The following is a 14,579-nucleotide window of genomic DNA, read 5'->3' as shown; positions in this document are numbered from 1 at the left end:
AAAAAAATAAATAAAAACCAGAAGGTATCTATAAAAACAAATATCTAAATTGCCAGAGAGACGATATGAAAATATACTCTCAAGCTATAAAGTCATAAAGGCGAATATTTAAAAAGATAAAGTGATCAAGTAACTATTCGCCTTATGATTTATGAACTAGAATTGTTTCTCCGGAGATATTTAATATCGATAACATTGTTCCACTTCTTTTTCTAATTTCTTTCCATTGTTCCCCTCTTATTTTGCGCAATCATTTATATTTCCCCAGAAAAAAAGTTTATATATGAATTAAAATTATTTACTTTTTAGCTGAGAAAATAAAAAATGACAAAAATTTGCTACAGAATGGAATTGCAAATATTAAAATCACTATTGGGTTATCTAAAAACAGTTCTAGGAAAAGTATACAATGGAATTGGAAAAATACTAGTTCATTAGAGGAAAAAAAGTATTCCTCACTGAAATGAGGATTGACAAGATTTTACGTGCGTTTTAATTAGTCAACTGTTCCACTTCCTTTATTATAATAGAATGACAGGGGAATTTTTTTCTTTCTGCGCTTTTTTTTATCTTTAAACATTATAAGTTCATCGCTACCGACAAACAGGCCGTGTCTGGGGATTTTTTTCTCTTTTTTATTCAGCAAGTGAAGCAACACGTGCACATATCAGAGAGAGAGAGAGAGAGAGACGAGGGAGAGAAAAATTATCAAAGGTATTATAAACCCTGTGAGTTTCTAACGAACCATATCTAATCGCTCACGTACATCGCGTGTTAATTCTGAATATGCAGGTCTCATATCACAAAAAAAGTTCGAATTTCCTCTAAAAATTCTTATTTTAAATTTTAAAACGAACCGGAAAAACATGGAAAAACTTTTACTATTTTTCACGAGCAAGTACTACTTCCGTTAATTTCTACCATCCGTCTAAAAGAATTAAGTTTTATAAATTCGATTACGCATTTATTACACTACCGAAAGTATCAAGAAAAACGAGTATGAATATAGTTATGCCAACGGGTTTCATTGTAAAAGAGTAAAATTAAGAAAGGAATTGCGAAACAAAACCGAAAGTGCATTTAATCTAATCCAGAAAGCATCTGGAAATTACAAAAGAATATTCATGATATGCCAAAGAATTATTCATAAACTCCGCGATCTATAAATTATTTTTTTCCTTTGCATCATTCTCTTATAAAATGCACATACGTCTATTTACATTATTCGGAACGATTGTATAAAAAAACAGATAACCCCGATGTTTCTATTAATGGGAAATTTGTATTCTTCTTCTCATTCTTTTTTTTTCTTTTTTAATCGAGTCTCGAGGCCGTGAGTTCGATGCTCTTTTATAATACAAAGTGCATGTTGCAGAAACGTTATCGATCCTTCGATTTGAACGGTGCGGATGCTGCGAGCCAACCTGGAACATTACGATACAAACTCGTCCGAAGCAAGCCACCTGAGCACTTATCATGAAATGCATCCGCATATAACATAGAACACTGGGATAGAGAAGAAAAAAAGAGAGAGAGAGAGAGGGGGAGAGAGAGAGACCTCCCATCGGTATTTAAAAGTACAACTATAGGATAATCCAACAGGGAATATTATCTTTCATCTCCATTCAGGATTAGAATGTTTCACTTTGAAGAAATATTCAGGTTTTCTGAATTCAGGTTTCGCCAAAAATTTTGTAATAATCTGACAGAGTCACAACATCTTAAGGGCATAGTAATAAATAAAAACGGTCTGTCAAAATTTGAGATCGTAAATTTTCTTGACTTTCATTCTTCTTTGGGAGTGTAATCTCTTTTTCTATCTCTCTCTGTGGGAAGATAGAATATGATACAGATGTGTTCTTTAACATAATAATTTTTCTGCAGATATCAAATTGAGACAAAAAACGAATCAAAAGTGTTGCGAAGCAACCTTTTGATTCGTTTTTTGTTTCAATTTGATATCTGCAGAAAAACCATGATCTTTATCTAACGACTGATTAATTAGTATATTTGTTGTTTCTTGTTAGCTAACAGTTCTTTAATTTATTAAGATCCTAAAGTTCTGAACGTTCAAATGAACGAAATTTATTTATTTCTTCAACAAATTAAATTTTTATTGCAATTATTTTGCGTCTCTAACCAAAAAATTAATTACTGAGTTTCTAAACGTAAAATTTCAGTTTGTAAATTTTTTGTGATTAGTAATGCATAAAAATATCTTCAATAAAAAATATTTCGTTCATTTGAACGTTCAAAACTTGGGGATCATAATTTATTTGTTTAGCTTTAGCATTTTATTCTTTCGATTATTCGGAAATTCTTCAATCAAAATAAAAACTTGAAATAGTTTCAAAATAAAATTCAATTAGTTTTAAAAAAAAAATTATTTCTACAGAAATTTCAATTAAAAGTATAAAAAATTCAGATTTTTAAAAATTTTAATTTGAAATCTTTTCAAAATTCAATTATTCTTAAAAATTCATGCTATAGCCTTTAATATTCAATCATAAAAATTTTAACTGAAATTCACTTTTAAATCAATTTCTATACTCGAAAGCTCTACAAGAATTCAATTATTTAAATTTTTAAATACAAATAAAATGCAAATAAATAATTATAATTTAATGTTCCTTAAACATTAATTCTCATAAAGAATTTTATCAACAAATTTACAAATAATTGCATTCCTTTGACGAATATGAATAAAATTTTTAAGAATAATTACATTTTTCCAGGAATTTGAATAAAATTCTATTAAAAAGTAATTGAAATTCTGCGATCAGTTTTATTTATGAAAATAATTGCTTTTCTTAAAAGAATTTTAATATTTTTGAAAATATTTAAATGTTTGCGTAGAATTTTATTAAAATTGTTTTTAAATAATTGAAAGAATTTTATTACATTTTTTTAAAAATAATTGAAATTTTCGAAGAATTTTAGAATTTATAAAAAATATTGAAATTTTGACGAAAATTTTTTAAAAAATTTTGAAAATATTTGTAATTTTAACAAGAATTTTATTACATTTTTTGAAAATAATTGAAATTTCGAAGAATTTTATAATTTATAATGAGAATTGAAATTTTGACGAAAGTTTCTTAAAATTTTTGAAAATAATTGAAATTTCAAAGAATTTTATAATATTTATAAAGAGAATTGAAATTTCGACGTAAATTTCTTAAAATATTTGAAAATACTTGAAATTTTGACAAGAATTTTATTCCATTATTTGAAAATAATTGAAATTTCGAAGAATTTTATAATTTATAATGAGAATTGAAATTTTGACGAAAGTTTCTTAAAATTTTTGAAAATAATTGAAATTTCGAAGAATTTTATAATTTATAATGAGAATTGAAATTTTGACGAAAGTTTCTTAAAATTTTTGAAAATAATTGAAATTTCGAAGAATTTTATAATTTATAATGAGAATTGAAATTTTGACGAAAGTTTTTTAAAATTTTTTTAAATAATTGAAATTTCGAAGAATTTTATAATTTATAATGAGAATTGAAATTTTGACGAAAGTTTCTTAAAATTTTTGAAAATAATTGAAATTTCGATAAATTTTATAATTTATAATGAGAATTGAAATTTTGATGAAAGTTTCTTAAAATTTTTGAAAATAATTGAAATTTCGAGGAATTTTATAATTTATAAAGAGAATTGAAATTTTGACGTAAATTTCTTAAAATATTTGAAAATAATTGAAATTTTGACAAGAATTTTATTACATTATTTGAAAATATTTGAAATTTCGAAAAATTATAAATTTATAAAGAGAATTGAAATTTTGACAAAAGTTTCTTAAAATTTTTTTTAAATAATTGAAATTTTGACAAGAATTTTAATACATTATTTGAAAATAATTGAAATTTCGAAGAATTTTATAATTTATAAATAGAATCGAAATTTTGACGAAAATTTCTTAAAATTTTTGAAAATAATTGAAATTTGGACAAGAATTTTATCAACAAATTTTTAAATAATTTAATTCTTTTGACGAAATCAAATAAAATTTTTAAGAATAATTACATTTTTTGAAGAAATTGGATTCAAATTGTATTAAAAAGTAATTGAAAATCTGCGATGAGTTTTATTTATGAAAATAATTGATTTCCTAACAAGTATTTTATTATTAATGAAAATAATTAAATTTCTAAAAAGAATTTAATTATTTATGAAGATAATTGAATTCTTGAATAGAATTTTATTAAAAATTTTAATTGAAAGTCATTTTTAAATCAATTTTTATTAGAAAAAGAAAATTCAACGAGAATTCAATTATTTAAATATAAAAATAATTAAATTATTGAATATAATGTAATGTTTCTTAAAATTGTACTAAAAATAATTGAAATTCTGCGAAAAGTTTTATTCATATTAATATGAAAATAATTGAATTCATAAAAAGAATTTTATTATTTATGAAAATAATTGAATTATTGCGAAGAAATTTATAAAAAAATTTGTAAATAATTAAATTCCAGTGAAATTTTTAATTATATTTATGAAAATAATTAAATGTTTGCGTGAAATTCTGTTAAAATTTTTTTAAAATAATTATTTAAAAAAAATTTTAACAAAATTCCACGCAAACATTTGATTATATTCTTTTGGAAAATTTTATTAAAATCATTGATATTGAAAATCATTAAATTGAGAAAAATTTTTGAAAATAATTGAAATTTTGCAAAGAATTTTATTATTTTTAAAGATAATTGAAATTTCGACGAGAATTTAAAAAATTTTTTTAATATAATTAAATTATTGCGAAGAATTTTATTATTTTTGAAAATAATTGAATTTCTGCTGTATATATTAAATTTGTAACTTTTCTAAAAAATATTTAATTATTTTAGTGTTTTTAACTAAAATTCATATCTAAATTTATTTTTTATTTATTTTTATCATTCATTTCTGTTTATTCATAATAATTTATTAAATTTTATTAAAATTGTAATTTTGCGTTGAGTTTTTTTTCTATTTTTCAAAAATCTTAATTCTTTAAAATTTCTAATTAAATTCATTGAAAATTGAAATTTTATAAAATTTCATATTAAACCTTTTTGATGTTGCTGCATGTTCTCAAACAAATTTTCGCACAGATGATGTTAAAAAAACTGTTTCTCTGTTTATATAGAGAAACAATAAATGTTCACCAAAAAAATTAGAGAAAATCCCACAAAGCGCAATATTTAATTCCATTCCAACTTTTGCAAAAAAATCTTCTGCGACTATTATAACGAAAATTTATTCAAAAGCAAAAAAGGGTGGAATATCTGATTAATAACTGCATCACGCATACGCGTAATTTGCAAATCTCAACAGATATCTTTCTTAGAACGCGCCTTCTGGGAAAATTCCTGGCATCGGAATTCCTCATCTTTCTTTCTCCTTCTCTTTCTCTTTCTCTGGTGCGGTAGTGCAACATTTAGCGCGCGAGCGGTAGTTGGCGAAGAAACTAATTATAAAACGGCAAAATGCGCGCAAAAGTTCGAAGGCAAAATCGATAAGGGCCGCTTCCTGTGCGATGAGCGCAAAAACGCAATTCTCATATATAGAAAAGAATAATGAAAATATATTTGTACATCGTGTGCTAAACAAAAAAGAAAACAAAACAAAGTAGACAAAAAAAAAGACAGTAACCGTTGTAAACGTTTCAGGATAAGGAAATCACTAAACCGTGTCATACCGAGTGTTGACTTCAAATGCTAAAATACGAGGGGGAGTTTGACACTGAAATTTTTGCTAATTTTAAAACTGTTTTTCTTGTGACAATAATTTACTCCCGCAACGGTAAATATCGAGCAGGAAAAATGTACCATTTGTTTTTTAATAATAATAAATGTTAAAGTGCGTTAGTGTTACTTGTTTCGTTAAATTGCAAATTGTTTCGTTTTCCTGAGCATTTGCTAAGAAAAATTTTATTTAAACCAAATACAATTTTATTTAATCCAAATATAATTGTATTTGGTTTAAATAAAATTTTTCTTTGATTTTCTATAGTTAAGTATATACATTTGCCCCAAACTCTTCTAAATTATTTATGAAACAAAAATAATAATTTATAATTATTATTTTTAGTTTTATTATTATTTTTACTATTATTATTAAATATTGTTGTTCTTTCATTCTCGAATTTATTAATTCATTAAAATTGTTGAATAAATAAAAGATAAGTAAAATAAATAAATTAAAAAGATGTCAAAAGAATACAATTAGACAAAAAATACGACTAATAAAATTTTGAATTTTACTATATTATATTTGATGGGAGAAATTAATCGTAAATGACGTAGAATCCTTATAGAACTTGGAGGCGACAACTCTCTTGAAGAATATGACTTTAATTTGAATTGACTTTCAAGATAAATCTGAGATCAAAAGCTATCTTTCGAGCTTATTGTCAAATGTAATTTATTTCAAAAAATTTTCAGAGGTTTCAGTGCATAAAATTATACTATAAGCAGTTTGAAGCTCTGCAATAGATTCTAAATATAAATTAACAAAAAAGAACAATACATAATTTAAAAACAATCATATAATTACGCAAAATCCTTTTAAAAAATAAAAACCCAAACAATTATTATAATCTACTATAAATTATTATTTTCATAGATTTAAAAATTTGAAAAATTGAAATTTTCAAATTTTGATAAAATGGAAATTAAATTGAAACTATAGAATGAAATGAAACATATTTGAAATTCCAAAAAGAGTAATTTTCTTTTGTGAAAATACTTTGGGGATTTTGTATTTTTTTAAAAATTGTTTTATTGCTTTACAATGTCAAGTTTTTGAGGAATAGAAATAAGAATCTTTTTCGCGAAAGGTAGAAAGTAAAGGCCCACAGGTAGACGTGTTTGATAATATAATTACAGAAGGGTCCGGAGCGGATTTCCGCCCGACAAAATGAACTACACACAGTTCTCAAATATACCATTCACATATATCCCTTATGTGAAAATAAATTTATTTTCACAAAGCAAAAAAAAATAAATAAAAAAAAAACTAGAAAATTCTATTTCATTGACAAATCACAAAACTATTGTAATAAAACTCCCAATATTGTGTTGGAAGGAAATAATTTTAGATTTTGAAAAAAAAGAAACATCTATTATTATAAAAAAAATTAATTTAAAAATTATCTTTTTGAGGTAATTTAATAATTCAATTTAAATTTAATTTTAAACAATTACAAAATTAACTATCAGAAAAAATTTAGTTTTAAACAAATTACAAAATTGAATTTCAAAAAAAGATTTAACTGTAAATTTGATTTTGAACGATTACAAAATTAAAATTTGGAAAAAGATTTAATTGTAAATTTAATTTGAACAGTTACAAAATTAAATTTAAGAAAACAATTTTGTTTGAAATTTAATTGTAAACAATTTTAAAAATAAATTTCTTCGAACATTTTATTTTACCCTTTTAATTAATTCAAATTTTCATAATTACATAAAACAGAAATAAATTTAATTGAAGAATTAGAAAAATACAATTAATTCTTTTTATGCCCACGAAAATATAAAACAATTATGTTTTGAACTATATTTTTTGTAAATACATTTTTTAACTAAACTACCTAATTATTAATTATTTAAAAAGTAAATTTTAATTTAAACTTTTGTAAAATTATTTCTTAGTTTGCCAACACTTTTTTTGTAATCAATATTTACATTAAAATTAATAATTTCAAAAACTTTTCTAAAAAAAATTTGCTTTTTTACAAATTCAGTACTTTTTCTTTTAAATATTCTACAAATAATATTTTCTATACAAAGAAAATTTGTTTAAATCAGAGAAAATTTGTCTAAATTAAAGAAAATTTGATTAAATAAAACGAAAATAGTCTAAATAAAAAAAAATTGTTTAAATCAGAGAAAATTTGATTTAAACAAAAGAAAATTTGTCTAAATAAAAGAAAATTTTTATAAATCAAAGAAAATTTGTCTAAATTAAAGAAAATTTGTTTAAATTAAACAAAAATTGTCTAAATAAAAGAAAATTTGTTTAAATCAGAGAAAATTTGATTGGTTTAAGTGAAAAAAAATTTGTTTCAATGAAAGAAAATTTGTCTAAATAAAAGAAAATTTGTCTAAATCATAAAAAATTTTTTTAAATGAAACAAAATTTGTCTAAATAAAAGAAAATTCTTTTAAATTAAAGAAAATTTTTTTAAATCAAACAAAAATTGTCTAAAAAAAAGAAAATTTGTCTAAATCAAAAAAAATTTGTTTAAATGTAAGAAAATTTGTCTAAATAAAAGAAAATTTATTTAAATGAAAGAAAATTTGTCTAAATCATAGAAAATTTGTTTCAATGAAAGAAAATTTGTCTAAATAAAAGAAAATTTATTTAAATGATAGAAAATTTGTCTAAATCATAAAAAATTTGTTTGAATGAAAAAAAATTTGTTTCAATGAAAGAAAATTTGTCTAAATCATAGAAAATTTGTTTAAATGAAAAAAAATTTGTTTCAATGAAAGAAAATTTGTCTAAATAAAAGAAAATTTGTCTAAATAAAAAAAAATTTGTTTAAATGTAAGAAAATTTGTCTAAATAAAAGAAAATTTATTTAAATGATAGAAAATTTGTCTAAATCATAAAAAATTTGTTTAAATGAAAGAAATTTTTTTTTTAAATGAAACAAAAATTGGCTAAATAAAAGAAAATTTGTCTAAATAAAAGAAAATTTTTATAAATGAAAGAAAATTTGTCTAAATCATAGAAAATTTGTTGAAATGAAAAAAAATTTGTTTCAATGAAAGAAAATTTGTCTAAATAAAAGAAAATTTGTCTAAATCATAGAAAATTTTTTTAAATGAAAGAAAATTTGTCTAAATAAAAGAAAATTTTTTTAAATCAAGCAAAAATTGTCTAAATCAAAGAAAATTTGTCTAAATCAAAGAAAATTTGTTTAAATGAAAGAAAATTTGTCTAAATAAAAAAAAATTTGTTAAAATCAAAGAAAATTTTTTTTAATCAAAGAAAATTTGTCTAAATCAAAGAAAAGTATTATAACTCAAAGAAAATTTTTTCGAATGAAAATACGCTTGTTTTGTTTGAAAGAAAAATTTATTTTGAATGAAACAAAATGAGTCTATAAGAAACTTTATTTCTTTAAATTGACAAAAACTTTTTTTCTATAAGTATAATTCAATAAAGGTGAAATAAAATAAATTTATTTCATTGCAACAAAGAAGTTTTATCACAAATTTTGAAATTCCTCTTTGTTTCCTAAAGTGTCTTTCTTCACATCTCACCTATCCAGGTGTACTAATGCAACATTCGAAAAATCTTTTATTCCAAACCTATCGTGTTATACAGTAAATAGATATTACAGAAGGAAATTCATAAAACCAACTACAAAGAGAGTAAACGAAATAGAAAAGAATGAATGATGATTTTTTTTCCTCTCCACAACAAGCGAAAAAAGGATCATAATTCACTCTCTATAATCTTTGTTTACAATCTCCAGGAGGAAAAAATTGGTTTTTCCAAAAATTACGAATTTTACTAAAGACTTTTAAAGATAAAATTACTTTAAAGTTCTTAATTACTTTAAATTTTAAAGATAAACATAAAAAATGATTTTAATCAATATGCATCAGTTTTTTTCTTCATAAATCATGATTTTCAGTCTACATTCTTCGAATACTATTTCAAGATAAGAATTTTTGTACCTTTTCGAATCGGTTCGGTTATAGTTAACTTTTTGAGAGGGAAAAAAAAGTGACATTCTTATCGTCATCATGAAATAAGTACGACAAAGGTATTTACTGCAACACTAAAAACCATGGAGACGGAAACGTGGTCAGTTGCCTCTAAAATAAATAATTACGCAGAGAGAGAAAGAGAGAGAGAGATATATATATACACACAAAAATATTCCTTTGTTCAGCAAAAATGTATACGTATATATTTTGCAAAGAAAGACAAAATTCATGCTCGAGAGGGCTTTTAACAATTTCCTCGTTAAGCAAATCCAGTGACAATTGTCTTGGAAAGAATAACGAAAAGCGGAGTGAACGGGTAGAAAATAAGGGAAAATATAATAAAATAATTACCAACAATTTGTAATGAAAATAAATCATATTTTCATTTAGGTGAATTTTTCTAACATTTTTCTAACAAAGAAATTTTTTCTAAGGACTTTATTTTATTTTCTACTCAATATTTTATTTTTCCCACCTTATTTTTTATTTTTCAATTATATTTTTTATTTTCTATTTTTTAATTCTATTCTTCAGAATAATTTTTCTTTCTGGCATTTTTTTAGTGGAAAAAATAAAATAGAAAAAAATTTTCTTCCTCTCAATTTTTTTTTTTTTTAGTAGAAAATAGAAAATAAAAATAGAAAATAGAAAAAACTAGAGAAAAAGCAGAAAATTTCTCCAAATATTTGAGTTAATGAGGAAATGAAGAAAAAGCATTTTCGCGAAATATGTCGGACCGAAAATATCTTCTCAAAACTTTTGGGGACAACGACCGATAATAGCCACTGGCAAAGATTCATTTTCCGACAGTAATTCCAAAGGATTATATATGTGGTGAGGGTTTAAAAATAAAGAACAAATTGGACTATTTAGTTAAGTTAGCAGCTTTGACGAGAGAATTATTAGTCGTTTACGTGCGCACTTTCGAGTAGAGTATAAGGCAAAACGTTGGAATTTGCGAATACTTCCCCAACTGAAGCTGAGCGCATTTACAAGAATTTTTCTATTATAAAAATAATATACTCAATATTCCTTTTGCCGACGCAAATCGTTCTCATTTATTTTATCTTATTTGGTAAAAGTAATTTATGAAAATAGAAGAAAAAAATTGCAATAATTTAGCTATTTTGTTGTTAAAAATAATTATTTTGTACTATTTATTAAAATATTCAATATTTATTTAGTTACTGAATATTCAGTATTTATTTAGTTGATAAATATTTAATATTTATTTAGTTACTAAATAGTAAATATTTATTTAGTTGCTAAATATTCAAAAGTTATTTCACTACTGAATATTAAATATTTAAATAGTTACTAAATATTTGTCACTAAAATATTTTCTCAAAAAAAGTGCGAAATTCGTTTAAAAAAATTTAAAACTCAAAAATTCAGAAAAAAAATGATCAGTTACATAATGATCTAAATTTAAAATCAAATTTCAATTTTTTAAAAAGAATTTGAGTCAATAAATTTTCACGATAGTGAAATAATTTTTTCTAAAAAAAAACCCGGAGAAAAAAAATGTGGGTCATCGATATTTAAAAGTAGAATTTTAATTATTTTTTTGTGACACTTCGGGAATTGAAAACAATAATTGTTTTCACTCTAAACTCGCAGTTGTTGAAAATCTCTTTTTGTAATCCAACTGATTTATTGGAGTGTCGGCAAGCCACAAATGACATTTTTATTATATTTATCCTTCTGGAATGAATATTTATGTATTTAGGAACATAAACGACTCACCTTTCGCAGCTTCTCCAATTCAACAGTTTCCATCGTTTTCGTTGACGTCTAAAAAGAACAAAAATTTCAAATTAACTGCCACGATACATTATTTTGTTTTAATTATAAATAAAATCCCCAAAATAAAATATTAGAAATATTTATTAGAAGCAAAAATATTTTTTCATGAGAAGAATGAAAATTGAAAAAAATTGTCAAGCGGTGAAAATTTAATCAACACGTGCGATTTCTCTGACAATGACATAAATAATATCAAAAATTATTAGTAAAAACGGATGTGTTTATATTTTACTTTGTCGAACCTGTGGTAATTAATGGCCTGTGTCGGTAAATAGAAAATGTATGCACTAACCAATATCACAGTTATTAAAAATTGAAATGTAAGCATCAAGAGAGAATTGTCATATTCTTTATGACCACCATAAAACAGGAATATAACGGTGGTTAACAAAGAAAAAATTTACATTATAAGGCACACTCGTAGATTAGACAGTAAAATGTATATTAACTCAAGGCTGTAATAAAACTGAATAAAAACAGCTTCCACTAAATAAAAACAAAAATTTAATTCCAAACTGTCAAAACATGTTAAATTACGAAAAAATAACTTGTGGAAAAAGTTAAGAATTATTTATTATAATTTTCCAATCATTCAAGAAATAAATAATTCATATACGCACTATTTCAGAGTGCAAAAATTGAAAACCATAAAAGCTAAAAGTATTCCAGGAAAGGTAAGAATTTCGAACTATTTTATAATACTGGTTTCGCAGCATTTCATTGTAAATAACACTATTGAGCTAATTGCTTTGAATTCACTGTTTGGAGTTGTAGAAAATACCTTTTGCCGACCTTTTCCCGTATTATTATAGCCTTTGCGAACAAGCAAAAATACTTGAAGGGACAATTCTGCATATACCTACTCTCAGGGGAGAAGGATTTAACGCTTACAGGTACCTGACAATCCTAACCTCAATTTAATTTTCAAAATCTTAAGACTCACTCCCGTATTTCTTAGCCAAAGGGTTTTAAAAGTTTTCTCCAAGTTTTTAAAATTAATTTTTGCTTTAAGAATTCCGAAAAAAAATAATACATACCTCTCCAATTTTCCAAATAGATCGACATTGTTCACTCTCAACGCCCTCCTCATTACCCGAGCCAAAATTCATAAGTGAATAAAAATTACTGTTTTTCCCTTTATTTAAACTCTCTGGCTCCTCGGTTATTGTTCCATTATCCAAAAATTCATAATCAAGTGATTTTGAATCACGACAATTTGATATAAATGATCTTGCAAAGGAACTTTTAAAGAAATGTCCCATTGAAACTTCGCTGCCAAGTGCAAACTCTAATTTTGGATTATCACTCATTTTTTTCAGTTATCGATGGTGAGAATGAAAAAAAAACTCTTAATTAATGCACTTTTGTTGAGGAAAACAAACCAGAGGTGTCGTTTATAAACAAAACATTCTTCATTGGGGAAAACTTTGAAACTTTCACTGTGATACACAATCACTAAATTTTCTGGTTTTTTTCGACATATCACTTGTTTCACTTTGTAATTTCTGTCATGATATCGATGAAAATAATTATGTTTAACACTTAAAACACTCAAATAAACAAAGGAGAAGGGAACTCAGATGGAAAAAAACATGCTCACCCCAGACCGGTACGCTTGCAACTGACATTTTCTTCTGATCGTTGGCGCGAAGTTGGTTGCCTACTGCGCACGCTCAGGTCACGTGATACAACTTCTCTTGGCGGGAAAAAATTCAAATTCAAATTTTTAATATTTTTACTAGCAGCAACAATAATTTAAATATTGATAAATTTATTACTTTCGGCTATAATCGATAATTATAATAAATCTAGTAATTATAATAAATGATTGATAATTACAGTAAAAATGAACAATTATAATAAAATATTTAATAAACAGATAATTAATAATTTACCACTAGTCAATTTTCTCAAAATTAGCGAATTAAATTTAATTGAATTTAATTAAATTTAATTAAATATAATTAAGTATAAATTAATATAAATATAAATTTTTAGTTATTCAAATAAAATTTTTTTTTCGATTAAATATTTAATTTTAATTTCTTTTTAGTGTTTTAATTATTTAAGAATAATAAGAAATAATTAACTTGGTTTTTGTAATAAATTGCGAAAAATGTTCCTCGTTGAGTGAATTTCTACCTGCGACGAATAGCGAGAGCCACGCCTTTTATGAGTTTATTTTGTTCGTCGGCGACTTAGAATATTATAAGTAGGATTTTTTTCAATAGAAATTTTAATTTGGGGATTTTCTTCGACTAAGTCGCACCAGACGTTTACCTATTATTTGTGAACATTTTCCAGGTGCATTTTTATAGATGAGATTAAATTTTCTTTTCCTTTTTACTTTATGTAAAGCCAAACACAAAACTTATTGTTGAAAATGCAATTTTAGTTTGGAAATTTAAAGACGTGGGAGTGTCGAGATATTTCGTTAAGTTATTATTCATTATTAATAAATTAATTCACAAAGAAAATAATTTTAATATTTAATTTAAATTTAATTTATTTAAATTTAATAATTAAAATTTTATTAATTTAAATTTAATTAAATCGTAATTAAATCCCATTTAATTTCTTTTTATTTTAAATTTAATTAATATTTTGTCAATTAATTATTAAAGAATTCACTAATTTTCATTAAAATTTTGAAAGTATAAACAAACAAAAAAAATATTAAAAATTAGATAACATTGAAGTTTATATGCGTCAGAATTTGTTCTTCATCACAAATTACATAAATGCGTCAACAATATCTTAACGAGACTTTAATTTAACGCAAAAAATTCTCTTGATAAGAGACTTTTAAGTATCTCTGAACTTTTATGCTAAGATAAAATTAATCTCTACAATTTACATTTTAAAAAAATGAGAGCGAGCGCTTATGATAAAAGTAGTTTAAATCTGCTTGATTTGTTAGTCACTCGAAAAATATTTCTGGCGAATATTTCCCTCTTTTCTATTATTTAACATCAAATATTGATTTTTAGATTTAAAAAAAAATTCTGTTTACTTTATAGGGAAAAAAATTGAATAAAATTCCTAATG

General features: G+C 23.5%; 1 protein-coding gene across 1 annotated transcript in view; it reads right to left on the bottom strand.

Annotated features, from left to right (window-relative positions):
• LOC122507633 overlaps positions 1 to 13,163 on the bottom strand; it is a 91,296-nt gene extending 78,133 nt beyond the window's left edge. Inside the window, exons 1-2 of the mRNA XM_043620445.1 lie at positions 12,569 to 13,163; positions 11,472 to 11,519 (exon numbers count right to left, since the gene is read on the bottom strand). Coding sequence (XP_043476380.1) covers positions 11,472 to 11,519; positions 12,569 to 12,841 — 321 coding nt within the window. The 5' untranslated portion in view covers positions 12,842 to 13,163. The remainder of the gene's footprint in view (positions 1 to 11,471; positions 11,520 to 12,568) is intronic.
• Positions 13,164 to 14,579: the final 1,416 nt, after the last annotated feature.

The sequence above is a fragment of the Leptopilina heterotoma genome, unplaced genomic scaffold, assembly GCF_015476425.1.
Source record: "Leptopilina heterotoma isolate Lh14 unplaced genomic scaffold, ASM1547642v1 Lhet_114, whole genome shotgun sequence".
Lineage (NCBI taxonomy): Eukaryota > Metazoa > Arthropoda > Insecta > Hymenoptera > Figitidae > Leptopilina > Leptopilina heterotoma.
The sequence above is the reverse complement of the archived record's forward strand: the minus strand, read 5'-3'. Positions and strand labels throughout refer to the sequence as shown.